Raw genomic sequence first — 16,657 nt, forward strand, 5'->3', positions numbered from 1 at the left:
TGGGAGGATTTGGGAATTCCAGGAGAGAGTCCTGAGCAGTGAGTGGTAAGGGGGCAACTGGCAGACACGGAGGTTAGTTACCAACTGATATAGAGGCATTTCAATAATAGAAATGATGATGCCATCATAACTGTGATTGTGAATTAGATGTTGGTCCTGCTGTGGATGTACCTGTCTACCAGCTTGCCCTCTTAAAATTTGCTTTTTTCAATATACTTCTGAACAGTAGTTAAGCCTGCTAAAACTGTGCCTAAAATGATAAATGGACTTGAGAGTGTATAATTCCTAAAGTTTAGCAAATAAGCATTTGATATTTTCAGGGCTCAGAATTGTCTTCTTGATGGTCATTGGCAACCGTATGTAGAATTAGGTCAAAACATCCTTGGATCCTGGAAATAAGTGAGGGAGTACTGTAAATTCTCACTTTCTTAATTTCTTCTTTTGCCTAAATGATTCATTCTACTTTAAATGTATAAACCATGTTATTCTACAAGAAGAAAGCTAGTTGGTTATTGAATATATGTTTCCCGTGAGCCCTATTGAATATAAGTGTAATTTGTTACAAAAATATTACCATTTTTGGATTTGTTTTACTATTTTTAAAACAAAAGGAGATGAAAAGTATATGTAGATTATTTTTATGGTTATGATTACATATAAAATTTTACATCAAAATATCAAATGCTGTTAGGATGAATGTTACATTTCACAAGTAATCAGCAATTCTATAGTATTTAATTGAACACTTATTTTGTATCATTTGTATAGAGTATGTGCCATAATGAATGTAAATGAAGGACATAGTGGCACTCTTTTCTTATAGTTTTACAGTCAAATGGAATATAAGATGAAGACATTAAAAAAATTAAGTGGTAAATTTAAAGACCCAACTTAATAAATATCTATTAAAAAACATGTTTTTGCACATTGATATTTCATATACTTATATGAAATAATAAAATTCTTTCTTTAAAAACAAAGTCATCACTTGGTAAAATATTTGTTTACTTACAATTCCTTCTACACCCTGTTTTAACTGACACAGCCAAGGAAAAGCATTCACTACTTTGAATGTACTAAAATATTTGTGTATGTGCTCATAAGAAATGAGTTTTGTGGCATCTAAATGTTAATAACAAACCTGAATTATTCTTATAATCAGATTGAGTTATAAAAACGTTATGGACAGTAGGCAAGTTCCCTTATCAAAATCACTCCAGTACTTGGGAGAATCTGAGACAATTTTCCATTGACGTGAAGGACAGACAGAAGCTGTTCTGTCCTTTAGACTTAGAGAGGGAGAACTTAAAGGAGACCTGCAGGGCACAATGCATTATTTCAGAGTGAGTATGAGAACCTGGGTTTCATATAGCATTTGTGTCTTGGAGCCCTCAGCCCATCTCTTAAAGGTAATACCTTTATGCATGGAAGACTGTTAATTCAAAGGAATGATTTCAATATTTCAGGATATTTTTGTGCTATTTATAATTTCATGTATAATCACAACTATTTACATCTAGGGGCCACATTCATTCTGATTCACTTCAGTGTATGTATGTAATATCATATTTTTTTCTAATTTATTCCATTTTTTTCTTCCAGTTTTATTGAGATATAATTGACATGTAACACTGAATAAGTTTAAGGTATACAGCATAATGATTGATAAGCATGTATGGTCTGAATTATTTTGCAATAAGTTTACTGTCCATCACCTCACATAGTTACAATTTTTCCCTTGTGATGAAAACTTTTAAGATCTACCCTCTCAGCAACTTCCAAATATACAGTACAATATTGTTAACTACAGTCACCATGCTGTATGTCCCCAGGACTTGCTGATTTTGTAACTGGAAATTTGTATTTTTTTGACCAACTTCACTCATTTCCTCACTTTCCATCCCCCCATCTGTTGACAATCAACAGTTTGATCTCTGTTTCTATGAATTTTTTTAAAATTCTGTGTATAATTGAGATTACAGAGTATTCATCTTTCTCTGATTTATTTAGCGTACTTCTGTCAAGGTCCATCCATGTTGCTGCAAATGACAAGATTTCTTTTTTATGGCTGAGTAGCATAGCTGTTTTGCCCATAGATGTGTGTTTTCTACATTTTAGGTTTTAGCCAAGACTGTGCTGATTTGGAAGTAGGTTCAGTGTTAGTTCTTCACTGAGGTCTTTAATCCCATTCTACTGTATCTGCCTGGGTGAGACAATAGGGCATCTGTGTTTTATTTTTCATTATGAGATTCTCTTTTTCCCTCATCTTGTAACATAGTTTATTTTTCTGGGATTTGGATGAAGTTACTTCATGTTCATGGCAGGGTGTGTGGGCTTGTGTGGAAAAGAGATGAAAACTGCACCTGTTCTTTTTCCTTCTACCCCCAGTCTTAGATGCAAATCAGACTTAATGTCCTTTTCCTATGTGCAGTTTTGTAGTGTTTTGAATAGTAGACCTCAGTTATTTTGGCATTTATGATATAATTTATATTGTTCTTCAAAAGAAACAAAATATATTTTCCATGTCCTTAGAAAAGCAAAACAAGCCATTTTCTAAGAAGATAACAAATCAGTTCAAGAGTCCAGCATAAAAAGTTCATCAAATGTATGAGAAAGTTTACGGAATAGATAATAGAGAGACAGACCTACTCAACCATTGTGACCAGACAGACAGATGATAGCATTTTACCCATAAAGTAGATTAGGTCATTCCACTCTTTTTGGTTTAGGTTTTTACTTTGAGCTTTATCACTTGACTTTTATTTTTTTATTAATCGTATTTATTTTTATTAAAGCATATTGTCACCTGACTTTTAGCATGTGTTTAAGTATTTTTTAACAGAACAATAATAAAATTCTACAGTTGTAAACTTTATGTTGTATTATTTTATGTGCTCCTAAAATGCTTATATATTATCAATCATTTATTGAGCACGTCTTTCACACGGAAGAGGATCAGGTGCCAATAGGGGAGAATGTTGGTCATAACTCTATTGTTAATGATTTTATAGAGTATGTGATGGACAACACAGGTCTAGAGCCAGACTGCAGTGTTTAAATGCCAACTCTACCACATCTGGTTCTGTGACCTTGAGCAAGTTACGTTCTGTACCTCAGTTACCTTATCTATAAAAAGTGGGGATCCCAAAGTATTTCTTTGATAGGGCTCTGGTGAGAGTTACATGGGTTACAGTGGGATATGTGAAAATGCCATGAATTATATGTAAAGCCCCTATCACAGTGCCTGCACTGTAAACATTATATAAGTGCTAGCTGATGTTAAGATTATTATTATGCTAATGATAATCATTGTGATTTTTACTGGCAGTGGAATAACATATACACAGTACTCTAATAAATAGATGATTAATTAAAACCTACTGCATAACACAGGAAAATCTACTCAATAGTTTGTAATAACCTATATAAAAAAAAGAATGGATATATTTATATGTCTGATGCACTTTGCTGTACACCTGAAACTAATACAACATTGTAAATCAACTAGACTCCAGTAAAATTAAATTTCAAAAATAAACTATAATAAAAAGAAAAGTAAAAACAATTGTCAAATACCTCAGTGTTTATTCTGTTTTGTCGCAAGTGAATTGCATTGACATGGGAAACCATTTTATTATTTATCATATATATTCTCTTCATTACTATTATGATAGGTAAAACTTCAGTATGTTATAAATAGATCCAAATGTCATCAAAAGAAGTAAGATTTTGGATCTATATATAAGATAGCCAATGACCAAATATACTTAAATGTCTTCTGCTTAGAATTAAATTGATCTGGGTCTTCTTACTTCAGCTGAAAAGTCTCATCTGTGTATTGTTTTAAGATAATTGCCTTACTATAGATCACTAGTGCTAGAACTGATAAACAGAAATTCTTATAGTATCAATAATCTTGTAACCCAACTTGTGATCTGTTCATATATTATCATCAAGAATCAAGGTATAAAATTCTAGTTACTCAGGAGTAGCCGCAGTGGTTGAAGTATAAACCCACCACGGGTTAATGAGATTGCTAACTGGTCTTGTCTTCAGTGGTTACAGGACACTTCTTCCCTCACTCCTTCCCCTTGCCTCCCTCTCCCTCTCCCCTTCCTTTTTTCCTTCCCACCCCCACCCCTTATATTGCTGAATGTATTCAGTCTGCATATAATTGGCTCCAGCTTTTCCAAATTGTTAGTCTTCCTGTGTGCCATGATGCCTTTATGTTCCCCTCCTATTGCTCGGGGTCTGTCTAAAACTTTGCTTTTCTTCACCTGCCCCTGATCTGGCAATACTTTCATCTCAGTATTGGCATCACCTTCTATGAGAAGCCTTTCCTAATTTCCACCACCTTCTCTTCACATGCTATGTTATTATTTTTACTTGCTGTTCTTCCTTTTTGTGGTACTGCTCCTGGCAAATGTCTCAGGTGCAGTAGGTGCTCAATAGTTTTCCACTGAATGAGTAAATGAATGGGGTGTATTTGTATATGAAAACTTAAGCATGAAGGTTAGTTTTATGAAAACAAAATAGTTTGCAGAAGCAAAAGAGGCTAGCCTTGGTATGTGTAAGCAAAATAGATATAAGGTGAGCCTACTATGTAATTTTAGATGAAAATAGAAAAGCTTTTTCTTTGAAAAATTGAATAGCATTTGGCATAGAATTATATATCAAAGATGTTTTTACTCCCATTGAAGCAGCAGTGAAAAATTACCTCTGTAGCTGTTAAAAAGCTTTCAGATCTGATGAACAATGATAAAAAAAATGAGTATCATGAAAGCAAACTTTCTGTATTTTAGGTTTCTATTTAAGTAATGAGAAAACATTGCATATAAACAAATGTATAAATAGACATAATATTTGGTAAGAAATAATGAAATGCAGAGTTCCCGTCGTGGCGCAGTGGTTAACGAATCCGACTAGGAACCATGAGGTTGCGGGTTCGGTCCCTGTCCTTGCTCAGTGGGTTAACGATCCGGCGTTGCCAAGAGCTGTGGTGTAGGTGGCAGACGCAGCTCGGATCCCGCGTTGCTGTGGCTGTGGCATAGGCCGGTGGCTACAGCTCCCATTAGACCCCTAGCCTGGGAACCTCCATATGCCGCAGGAGTGGCCCAAGAAATAGCAAAAAGACAAAAAAAATAATAATGAAATGCTCTTGCAGCTATTGAACATTATTTTTCTCCTGCATGCTATGTACTTATAGCATTTAAGCAACCATGTCATTACTGCTGTTTTTTCTTGTTCTTTTTTTATGTGAAAACATAGCCTTAACAAGTATCTTAATCACATTCATTGGGACAGGATTAATTTAGAATTCATTTTGCAAATAAAATAAAACCTAGAGTTTAATATAAGAATTCTTGTGGTTTTATAATATTTATACAGGATAATAACTTATTATATGCCACACACTGTTCTAAGCACTTTTACATGAGTTTTGTCTTTTTTTTCTGAGGATGAGTTCTCTTGTGATCTTGTGCAATAGGTGAGGGAACTGAGATACAGAGAGGGGGACCTGCTGTATAGCACAGAGAACTCTACCCAGTATTATGTGATAACTATATGGGAAAAGAATCAGAATGGATATGTGTATATGTATGACTGGGTCACTTTGTTGTACAGCAGAAATTGTCAAGCCTTATAAATTAACTGTATTTCAATAAAACTTAAAATAAGGGGGGCAGGGCTCAGTGTAGCTCAGTGCTGGGGGTCAGGCCCTGACAGTCTGACTGTAGAACTTATAAGCTTAAGCATTCTGTTAACCTGCCTCTAAGACCCTGAAACTCTAAGCTTCTTCCATACACAGATTAATCTGTACAATCCTGTACAGTGCTATGACAATGACAATGTTTTATAATTTTTTTCTCTCCAGTGAGAAAAATGTTTTTGGATAAGGAGTTTACTTATGTGATATGAATTAAAGAGCATGAAGGTTAGTTTTCAGAGTTGCATTCTTTGCATTAAGAATTTATTTTCTGCCATTTAAATTCTTGAATAGATGTTGCTATTGGAGCTCCACAGGAAGATGATTTGCGAGGTGCTATTTATATTTACAATGGTCGAGCGGAAGGGATCTCATCAGCGTTCTCACAGGTAGGATAGTGTTCCATTTTCAAAAGAAGCGTTGGTAATCTTTCTTAGAACGTCCAGTGTTAACGTGAACCTATTTTTCTTAATTCGCTCTTTCAGATGCTTAATATAGTTTCATCATTTTCTCATAGTAACAGTAGATATTCTCACTTTTAAGGTTATTAATAACTCCTTGAGGGAATTCCAGTTGTGGGGTTAAGGACCCAACATAGTGTCCATAAGGATGCAGGTTTGATCCCTGTCCTCACTCAGTGGGTTAAGGATCCAGCATTGCCGTGAGCTGTGGTGTAGGTTGTAGATACAGCTTGGATCCTGCTTTGCTGTGGCTGTGGCATAGGTCTTGGAATTGACCCCTAGCTAGGGAACTACCATATGGCACAGGAATGCAGCCAAAAAAAAGAAAAAAAAATGTAAAAACTCTTTGAAACCATTATTTTTTTTCCATAAATGAGAGTTCTGGTTCATTTCCATTCTACTTTATCTTTCACCTAGTAAGGATTTCTCTCTGTATGTAATTAAATTTATGTTTTGAGATCTATCTTTACTATTCCAAATAAGCCCATTTGAATTTGGTTAACTGTGTCTTGCCTTGCGGCGGCAGCCCCACATTTCATGGAGATTACACAGGGAGGGCAAACACTTGTATGCTTCTCTGCTCCTTTCAGAGCAGAGCAATAAGATGAGAGCACCTTACTGAAGTTTACTCATCTAATTCTGGATTTCCTTCATATTTTGAAAAATTGGGGCATTTCAGTACATGGAAAAAACTACGTACTTATAGAAAGAAGAAAAAGATTTTCTAAAGATCCTCTTGGGGAAACATTAGCTACTACTGTTATTTTTGATTAAGCAAAAACCAGTAAATGTTTCTCTATGTAACATGAAAAATATATACTTGTCTAGCAAAGAATGTTGGTTGTCTTAGAATGAATGACACATACTTGTAAGTCAGTTTCTGGACATGAAATTAGGTACATGGACTAGGAAGCACATATCTGACTTGAGTTGCTAGGAAGCAGTCTGCCTAAAAGCGGTAAATGAGTAGCAGGCTCCATTAAGTGATTGTAGATGTCTCATTTTCCAGATTCTTTGTTTGGTTATTCATGTTCCTCAGGGAAATAACATATAGAGCCAGAAAAAAGACCGGAGAGAGAATGCCAGGACTGTTTTAGGAGATGTGTACTACATAATTTTCTCTCTGCTCAGAAAGTAATGAAAGCAGTTTTTTTTCTTGTCCCAAAGTAGGTGTCAACTTCTCACTTCAAACTGGAAACTACTCTTTCTCTTAGACAAGTATATTTGACTTAACAACAAGGCATTTGTTATTAATGCACTGGGGTGTGTGTCAGGGCTCATTATTTAACTAAATCATTGTTTCTCTGAGATGCTAGATGTTCAAACCCTGCTTTCCACTTACCTTATCTATTTTTCAGAGAATTGAGGGACTTCAAATCAGCAAATCATTAAGTATGTTTGGGCAGTCTATATCTGGACAAATTGATGCAGATAATAATGGATATGTTGGTGGGTATAAAATTTACCATGTTTTATTTCTTTTTTTTTTCTTTAGGACTATACCTATGGCATATGGAAGTTCCCAGGCTAGGGGTTGAATCTGAGCCGTAGCTGCTGGCCTACAGATCTGAGCTGCATCGGTGACCTACACCACAGCTCACCTCAATGCTGGATCCTTTAACACACTGAGTGAGGTCAGGGTTTGAACCTACATCCTCGTGGATGCTAGTCTGGTTCTTAACCTGCTGAACACAACAGGAACTCCTACCATGTTTTATAAATTGAAATAAGCTGTACTGTGGATGCTGCTTTATTGTGAAGTATATAAAACTGGCAGGGAAAAGTCCTAATTTACTAGTGAATTTTTCCCTTCATTTTTAAGGCTTTTTTTGAATTCAAGGATGAGTCAGAAATAATTAAGTAATTCCTGAGCTTTACAGTCTTAGTTATTTAACATTTTATTCCTTGTTCTTGAAAAAATTAAAAGTGCTCATGAAAATAAATCAAAAAGGAGTTCCCATTGTGGCTCAGTATCCTGACTAGTATCCATGAGGATCTGGGTTTGATCCTTGACCTCACTCCGTGGGTTGAGGATCCAGCATTGCCATGAGCTGGTGAGCTATGGTGTATATCACAGACATGGTGGCCCTGAAATAAAATAAAATAAAATAAAATAAAATAAAATAAAATAAAATAAAATAAAATAAAATAAAATAAATCAAACATATGATGATGAAAAAAGAAAGGGTTTTTTTTATGTAATTTGAAAGGCTATTTCTGGATGAATGTTTATAGTTTAAAAATTAAATTTTGTTGTGTTAAGGCTGTCTTTATATCATATGTTTATATCATAATATTTATATTTATATTATAAAGGGATGGATGTCATTGTAAATGATCAGATTCAGACAAATGTGAAATGAATCTTAAGATGTAAGCATATATTTTCTAATTAATTTTCTGTAAATAGTGTTTTGATATAGTCAAAAGGTGATATGTAGTTAAGTATTTATGGCTGAAAGTAATTCTCTTTGACTAATGATGATCATTAATCTGTGTTGTTTTTTATCCTCCAGATGTAGCAGTTGGTGCTTTTCGGTCTGATTCTGCTGTGTTGCTAAGGTAAAGTTGATACATTTCACTGCTTAATGACAATTGGGCTTAATTGTAAATAATGGGAGGCAGTTTTTAAAATCAGCAGTGGTGGTGACCTAATAACACTCTTTTTGGTACTCTGAAATTGAATCATTAAACTTTAAGATACTTTTTCTGTCTTACGTAGACATGTACTTAAACCATCAAAGTCAATATTTTCAGAAATTTAAATGAAAAATTTCTGTTGATTCATACATGGAAATTAATAAAGTATATATACACAAACTGTTTACAAAGTAGATTCATTAAATTACTTGACCAGTAGAAACTGACAAAATAAATGTAATTGTCTTCTTAAGGAAAAAATAATTCTACTATTAATATTGCTAATTTTATTTCATTCTTAGGACAAGACCTGTAGTGATTGTTGAAGCTTCTTTAAACCATCCTGAGTCAGTAAATAGAACACATTTTGACTGTGTTGAAAATGGATTGCCTTCTGTGTGCATGAAGCTAACACTCTGTTTCTCATATAAGGGCAAAGAGGTTCCAGGTTACATTGGTAAGGGGCCCTTACAGAATTAATGCCTGGTGGACTATGCACTTCACTCATACATCTCATGGTCATCTTTTAAGCCCTTTCTGTACTTCACCGTGGAGGTTTTTAGGGCAAGAGACAGCAGCTACCTGATAACCTTTCTCCTTCATCTTCTGGATTCTTGCTTTGTTCTAACCAATGAGTTGAACATGTTAAATTGTTTAGAGATTAGGGGAAGAAGCAAAGCAAGGGTATCACTTGCTGTGTTATTTAAGGTGAAATAACTGAGCTTAATCTGCAAGATCCCTTTAGAATAGAAAGAACATTGCCTCACTTCCTCCCCTGTTTTGCTGAAACAAGGTTCTTAAAAGCCTTGAGCTGGCTTATGATTCTTTTCTTCAAATTCTTTCCTGTTTGAGTAATTGAAGAAGCTTCTCTGGAGTCTAGATCTTGGTTCTAATTTCCATAAATAACATGCATCTCTTAAGGTTTTACCGTGACTATCAGCTCTTTAAGAGTCATGCCCATTTTCCTGTAGATAGGCAACTCTCAATTATCTCCTGTGGAGAAAGTCATTTTGATATGGCTCATCCACCGCTGGGATTAGTCCCAAATCACATATGTGTGATATTATAAGTTTTACATTGTTTCTAGCTGGTTAATGTTTCTAATTATGTTATATTTAAGCTAATATTAAAATAATTGCTAATAAAACTAGCCCATGGTAGGAGAGAAGCATACCTGAGTTTACCACTTGGACATTAATAATTCTTCAACTTCATGGGCCCCACAAGACCTATCAAGAGTTGTTTATATCCATGACCTGCAGGCTGTAATCTAAACATGAAGGGTACCAAGTATTTATTGGACCAAACAATGCATCATGTAACAGAGGCCTCAGTATAAAGTAGCCTGTAATAAGAAATACAGAATGAGCCTGGTATATCTACTTCAGATCAGACTCATTTTTAATAGCACTGTGCAAAAGCCATCATGAAAGATGCAGTGATGGGACAGTGGGCAAAACCTTCATCTGGTTATCGATTAGAGAAATGGTATCGATTTAAGGACAAGACTCTAGTAACACAGTAACGTAGACAGCTGATGGATTATCTGAAAGATACACATTAAATAGAACTATTTTCCTTTGAGGAAAATCAGAGCTTGTTGTACTACAGTTCCGTTGTGACCAAATATTTCTTCAAATGGTTGAAAATGAATATATGAAAAGCATAAATAATCATAGCATTGTTACAGAAGCACACTTTATGGCTGTCATAAAATGACTTTGGGGAGAAATAATTCACATCATAAACATATTTAATGAAACCAGGACATTTTGCCTTTTGCTATGAGTGAATTTTTATTTACCCTTCTTTCATATACTTATCTGAACTCAAGGTAATGAATTTGTAGATGGCTGTTTCAACTGCAACTCCATCTCTGAGGCATTGAATCTCAATTATTGTCATTTTAAAGCCAATTGATTTGGACTTTATTTTCTAAATAAAAGAATGTTGAAAGATTTATTTGAAGTTTGTAGGAATGATGTAGGTTTTATATTTATGTTTACTTGAAGTAAATAGAAAAAAAATCCTTCCAGAAGAATAAGTTACTCCTAAAATGAGAAACTATGTAAGTTATTTGAGGAATTATATAAATTATTTTAAATATCACTTATGAATTATTGCTCCTATATAATTAATGGTATCTCAGCAGACTACTAGATACAGCTTGTTTTGCAAAGAACCCTTTTATTTTCAAGTTTTTTCTTAAAGTATAATTGAAAACCTTTGTACTGATTCGATTGATTACATAGTTGAAACGTATTAGTTTCAAGTGTACAACATGATTCAATATTTGTGTACATTGCAAAATAATCACCAGAATAAGTCACCATACATAGTTGTAAATGTCTTTTTTCTTGCAATGAGAACTTTTAAGATCTATTCTCCTAGCACTTTTCAAATATCCAATACCGTGTAATTAGCTGTCGTCACCATATTCTGCGTTACCCCACGGCTGATCTGTTTCATAACTGGAGCTTTGCACCTTTTGATCCCCTTCACCCGTTTCACTCGCCCCCACCTCAGCCTCTGACAACCACCACTCTGACAAAGAACCCTTTCAGATTCAAGAACCAGCTCTTTCTTCCTTGGTAAGATCAGGCGTGGAATTTTTTTGGTGGTTGTAAATTTTCCTTCATTTTCTTCCTTATCAAAGATCTTCTTTAGCAGATGATTATTTACTAGGTCAGATCTGAAATAAGTTCTTACCAAACCACCAGAATATTTATTGAGAGAAGGTCTATCTATATGTGTTTATTTTTGCACAAATTAGCACTAGAAGATCAAACCAGCAATCAATAAAAACAAGGAGAAATAATCAGGGTCTGGGGCTGGAGAGGGGATGTCTGTTGAGTCAACTGTTTATATAGGTTTAACTTTTAAACCATGTGTTCACTTTACATGAAAACAATCAGAAAAAAAAAAAAAAACAGCAACCCCTCAAATTGGAAACAAATGGAAATACATGAACCCAACCATTTATGAAATTAGTTCTGTAACCACACAAAATAGAATTATTCCAAGTGACATTTGAGCGTAGTACTCTTTCTGTACTTCCTTAGCCAGATGTTCTTAAGGACAAAAGGACAGAAAAATCTGAAACTTTACTCAGAACTTTTATTATTAGTAAAAACTTTGGTTTTGTAGTTTTGAAATGTTTATATATAGGAGGATTAAGCAAGTAGCTAGAAATGTTAATTTTAAAAATAGAAATCTAGAGAAAAGCTTATAATTCTTTTTCATAATTTATAAAAATTTTTGAAATTTGCATTTTAAGTTCCTTCTTTTATGTTTCCAGTTTAGTTTTTAGAAAGCTATTTAATGAAGTTTAATATATTTCCAGTATTGTATATAACTTGATTGTTATCACTTCAAAAATAACAAAACAAATGCCTTTAGATAATAATATTCATTACAATTCTCTCTACATTTCTGCAGTTTTGTTTTATAACATGAGCCTGGATGTGAACAGAAAGGCAGAGTCTCCATCGAGATTTTACTTTTCTTCCAATGGAACTTCTGATGTGATTACAGGAAGCATGAAAGTATCAAGCACACAAGCTACCTGTAGAACACATCAAGCATTTATGCGGGTAACATAAACTCATTTTTGTTAACAGCTATGTAAACTTCAATATTATTAGCACATTTAAAATCTTACTGCATTGGTATCTTTTTATAAATCATAATTTAAAAGCAAGTGTTACCCCCTCTTGAACTAGTTGACCTGTTGTGTTGTTCCAGAGTCAACAGTGTTAGATAATCCTGAGACCCGGATAATTCAAACTTTACTTTTTGCTTCTTCTTTATTTCACTTTTATCGCATTGGACTGCATCATTGTTTTGAAAGATTTTCCTTTTCTTCTCCACAAGTGCCATTGTCCCATCCCTGTGTGTACACTTGCCTAGAAATGTGCATACCAAGTAGCTCTGCTGAGCCTCACATGGACTCCTGGGAGATTTTGGCAGAGGGCATGGAGTGGGGAGGCAGGGAAGTTGGTTTTGTTTTCCATGTGACTTTAATGAAGCAGAATCCAACAAGACTCTTTTGGATCGTGTCTTTGTCTCTGTGCCAGCATTGTCAGTGATGTCAGTGGGAACTTGCACAGTTGTAACATGGTGGGGATCATCTGTGGGCCAGGACGGCGGTTCTCATGATGGTTTGGGGTATGTCTGCCAAAGCATAGCCGATTTCATGTTTCTTTTATTAAAACACTCATTCCCAAACTGATCATCACGTTCCTTGCATTGGTCACATTTTATCATATGAAGCAGTGCCAGGTCTTTTTCATTAGGGAATGGTATACTTCATCAGAAAATGTATTGTCACAAAAAAGCCAAACTATTCCCGGGAGCCCTTTCTGGGATTTCAAATAGTAGCTTCAGCTTAGAACTTAATTTTCCCTTAGATGTTTATTCCAAGCAAATGCAAACAAGCATCAGGGCTATTAAATGCTAAGAGCAATAATCCCTGTGCTATTTCCTCATTTCCCTTAACAGTTTTTATTGTCGTACTAGACTAAAGCTATTAGCTGCTTGAGAGCCAAAGGTATAGAATGATATTAGTGTAACCATCATTGATATGGAAGGGATTAAAGAGAGTTTGTTTAATTCTACATAGTTGATTTTACTTAGATTAATCATTTTTAGAGACAAATATTGAGACCATTTTGAAGGCAATAAAAGGACCAGCGTTAGATATCCATAAACATATTGTGTTAAATTTGTGTAAATGGCAGCAAATTGATCTGATTTATTTAGTCCTTTTTTCCTGGTATTTTTCCTATGCCTAAGCATTCATCAAAAGTGTACACTTTCTTCAGAATGAATTTGTACTAGAAATGACAATTTAGCAGAGGTTTGTGTTGGTTGCATGTATACTTGTATACTTGGTGTGTTACCATGGTAGTGACAACCACAGGTTGCAGGCATGATGTTGGGCCCTCCTGTCAATTTCAAGCAGAAGCACTTACCTCTGGGATTGATACATAGTATAAAGACTTTTTTTTGAAAAAGTGATTGTTTCTTCCAATATTTTTTTTCCTTCCTAAATTACCTTGCTTTGGTTTGGGACATTTTAAAACTCACACATAGAAAGGCAAAAGGCTACTCCAGCATTCACCCTTGCAACAAATCCAAAAGTGGGTATAAGAACCACAGAAGCAACTACCCCAACCTTGAGTTTTTGTCAAGGAACAATAGCTGTTGCTGAGGAGGAGATGAATACATAATGAGTGTGTTTTCCACCCCTACTGGCACGGAACCCGAGGCATTTGGAAACGTGAACTGGACTGTTCTTTTCCTCTATAAAATGTGTCCAGTATCAGGAGTGTTAATACACATATGCATTCTACTTCAGAACCCCTTGCAATGAACTGTGGTGATGCTTGTTAATTATGTACTCAGCCCTCACTTCTCAGAGGACTCCATGCCTACTAGTGGGATATGTTTGTTTTGTATAGTTCCTGTTGGCTATACTAATTAATTAAACTCCACTTCTCCATCCAATTAATTTAATAGATAGTGAGTACCTACGCTGTGTCAGCTTCTGTTTGAGACATTTATATAGGTCAGTGACTGAAATATAAAAAGATGAGGACCTTCATAGAGCTTATAGTCTAATGTGAGATGAAACATAGTGTAACAAAATGTAAATTCTGCAGTATTTTAGAGGAAAGTATGTGTGATGGAGAAAGGAAAAGAGAGCAGAATACAGGAAATTAAAGAGTGCTGGAGAAGGAGTGAAGAGTACAATTTTAAATAGGGTGGTCAGAGGGAGCCTCATTCAGAAAGTGACATCTGAGCAAAGACTTGAAGGAAGTGAGGATATCTGGGACAGTGGTTCTCAGCTTTAGCCTGCAGCAGCATCACCAGGAAGGCTTGTTAAAACACACATTACTGGGCCCTACCTGGAGTTCTTGATTCAGTAGGTCCTCAGTGAGGCCTGAGAATTTGCATTTCTACAAAGCTCCCAGGTGATGCTGATGCTGCCAGCTTGTGAGACGTACTTTGAGATTCCTTGATCAAGTAGGGAACATTATGGAAAGAAGAGCTGGGTAAAAAAGCCTCAAGACAAGAACATGCCTGGTTGTTTTAAAGAAACACAAGGAAGCCAGGATGGCTGGAAAAGTAGCAAGGGGGAGAGTAGTAGAAAGAGTCAGGTCTTTGTGTCTGTTTCTGTTTTTTAAATTCTGCTATATCATTTGTATTAGATTCCACATATTAGTGATCTAATATAATATTTGTCTTTGTCTGACTCCCTTTACATAGTATGATAAGGGAAAATGTTCGGAGGGGAAGAATAAATTGGAGTTGGTATTGATATATACACACCATGGTATATAAAATAGAGGGATAACAATTACTGTATAGGAAACAAATTATTGTATAGGAAATTTACTCAATACTATGTAATAACCTACATGGGAAAAAAATCTGAAAAGGAATGGATATATGTAGATGTATAACTGATTTATTTCACTGTACACCTGAAACTAACACAACTTGATAAGTCAATATATTCTAGTGAATTTTTTTTAAGAGTCAGATCTCATAAGACCCATGACTTTTTCTCCAAGTTAAATGAGGACCTATTGTAGTTTGGGGCAGAAAATTGACATGATCTGACTAATAAAAAGGAATACTCTAACTGTCATTGAGACCAGACAGTAGGTGACCACAGGCTGACCCAGGGAGAAAAGGATGGATCCAGTGAAGGTGGTAGCAATATATATGTTGAGAGGAAGCTGAAGACAGATGCTACACAATTTCCTGACAGATTGGATCTCTAGCATCTAAGAAAGAGAGCCTCCAAGTGACTCCAAAGTCATTAGCCCAAGCAATGGAATGAATATAGTTTTCAACAGTAGGGCAAGGGAAACAACTCTTGAATGGAAAGTGTTGAAGTTCAGTTGTGGACTGGCTGAACTGGAGAGACCTGTTTTACTTTCAAGTGTAAATAGCAATTAATCATTTATATCTACTCATCTGAAGTTGGGAAGAGGCGTGGAACTAGAAATATTACAGTGCATTTCGGCATATGAATGGTTTTGAAAGCCATATGAGGTCATCACAGGAGGAGAAAAGAGCCGAGGTCTGCACTGTGAGTGACACAATGTGAAGAGATTAGAGAGAAGAGAAAACTTAACAGAGAAGATGAGAAAGACTAGTCAGTAAGAAAGAAAACCAAGAGCTTACTGTGGCATCCTGGAAGTGAAATGGATAAAGCAGGGCAAGGAGAAGAGAAGGACAATGTTTTCACTGCTGCAGCTTGGTCAGATAAGAGGAGGACTGAGGATTGATCATTGGATTTAGCAATGTAGAAGCTGTTGGTGATCATGACGCCAGCATTTCAGAAGAATAGAGCAGGGGGGAAAAAGGAGAGGAATTGGAGACAGTATAGGTTATTCTATCACAAATTTTTTCTCCAAAGGGGTCCAAAGAAAAAGAGTTGGGAGCCATTAGCTGACAAGGGACATGGAGAAATCTTTTTTTTTTTTTTCTAAGATAGGAGGAATAGCATGTTTTTGTGCTGATGGGTGTGTCCCAATAGAGTGAAACATTTATGATATAGATGAGAGGAAAGGATAGTTGGAGCAGAGTTCTTGAGAAGGCAAAGGGTATGGGATTAATTGTGCAAATGAACAGATTGATACTAGATAGGCACATACAGAGTTCATTTGTTTTTGAGCTTGCAGATGCTGGGCAGATGTGGTTGGAAGAACTGGAAGTTCTCTTCTGATTGCTTTAATATTCTCAGGGAAATAAGAATAAAAGTCATTTGCTTCAGTCAGAATGGGAGAAGTGGTGCTTAAGTTCAGGAAGAAGATGGGAAATAGTCTTCTAGGAG

The 16,657-nt window shown here is 35.4% G+C and overlaps 1 protein-coding gene across 4 annotated transcripts in view; it reads left to right on the forward strand.

The window, feature by feature from the left end:
• ITGA4 (integrin subunit alpha 4) overlaps positions 1 to 16,657 on the forward strand; it is a 78,764-nt gene that overhangs the window by 28,575 nt on the left and 33,532 nt on the right. For 2 of the 4 annotated variants that reach the window (XM_047773011.1, XM_047773012.1), the window contains exons 11-15: positions 6,002 to 6,096; positions 7,527 to 7,617; positions 8,685 to 8,730; positions 9,111 to 9,265; positions 12,247 to 12,401. In XM_047773011.1, coding sequence (XP_047628967.1) covers positions 6,002 to 6,096; positions 7,527 to 7,617; positions 8,685 to 8,730; positions 9,111 to 9,265; positions 12,247 to 12,401 — 542 coding nt within the window. Of the gene's footprint in view, positions 1 to 6,001; positions 6,097 to 7,526; positions 7,618 to 8,484; positions 8,542 to 8,684; positions 8,731 to 9,110; positions 9,266 to 12,246; positions 12,402 to 16,657 lie in introns of those variants that run through there. The other 2 variants (XR_007134035.1, XR_007134036.1) reach the window with 2 other exon arrangements.

The sequence above is a fragment of the Phacochoerus africanus genome, chromosome 3, assembly GCF_016906955.1.
Source record: "Phacochoerus africanus isolate WHEZ1 chromosome 3, ROS_Pafr_v1, whole genome shotgun sequence".
NCBI lineage: Eukaryota > Metazoa > Chordata > Mammalia > Artiodactyla > Suidae > Phacochoerus > Phacochoerus africanus.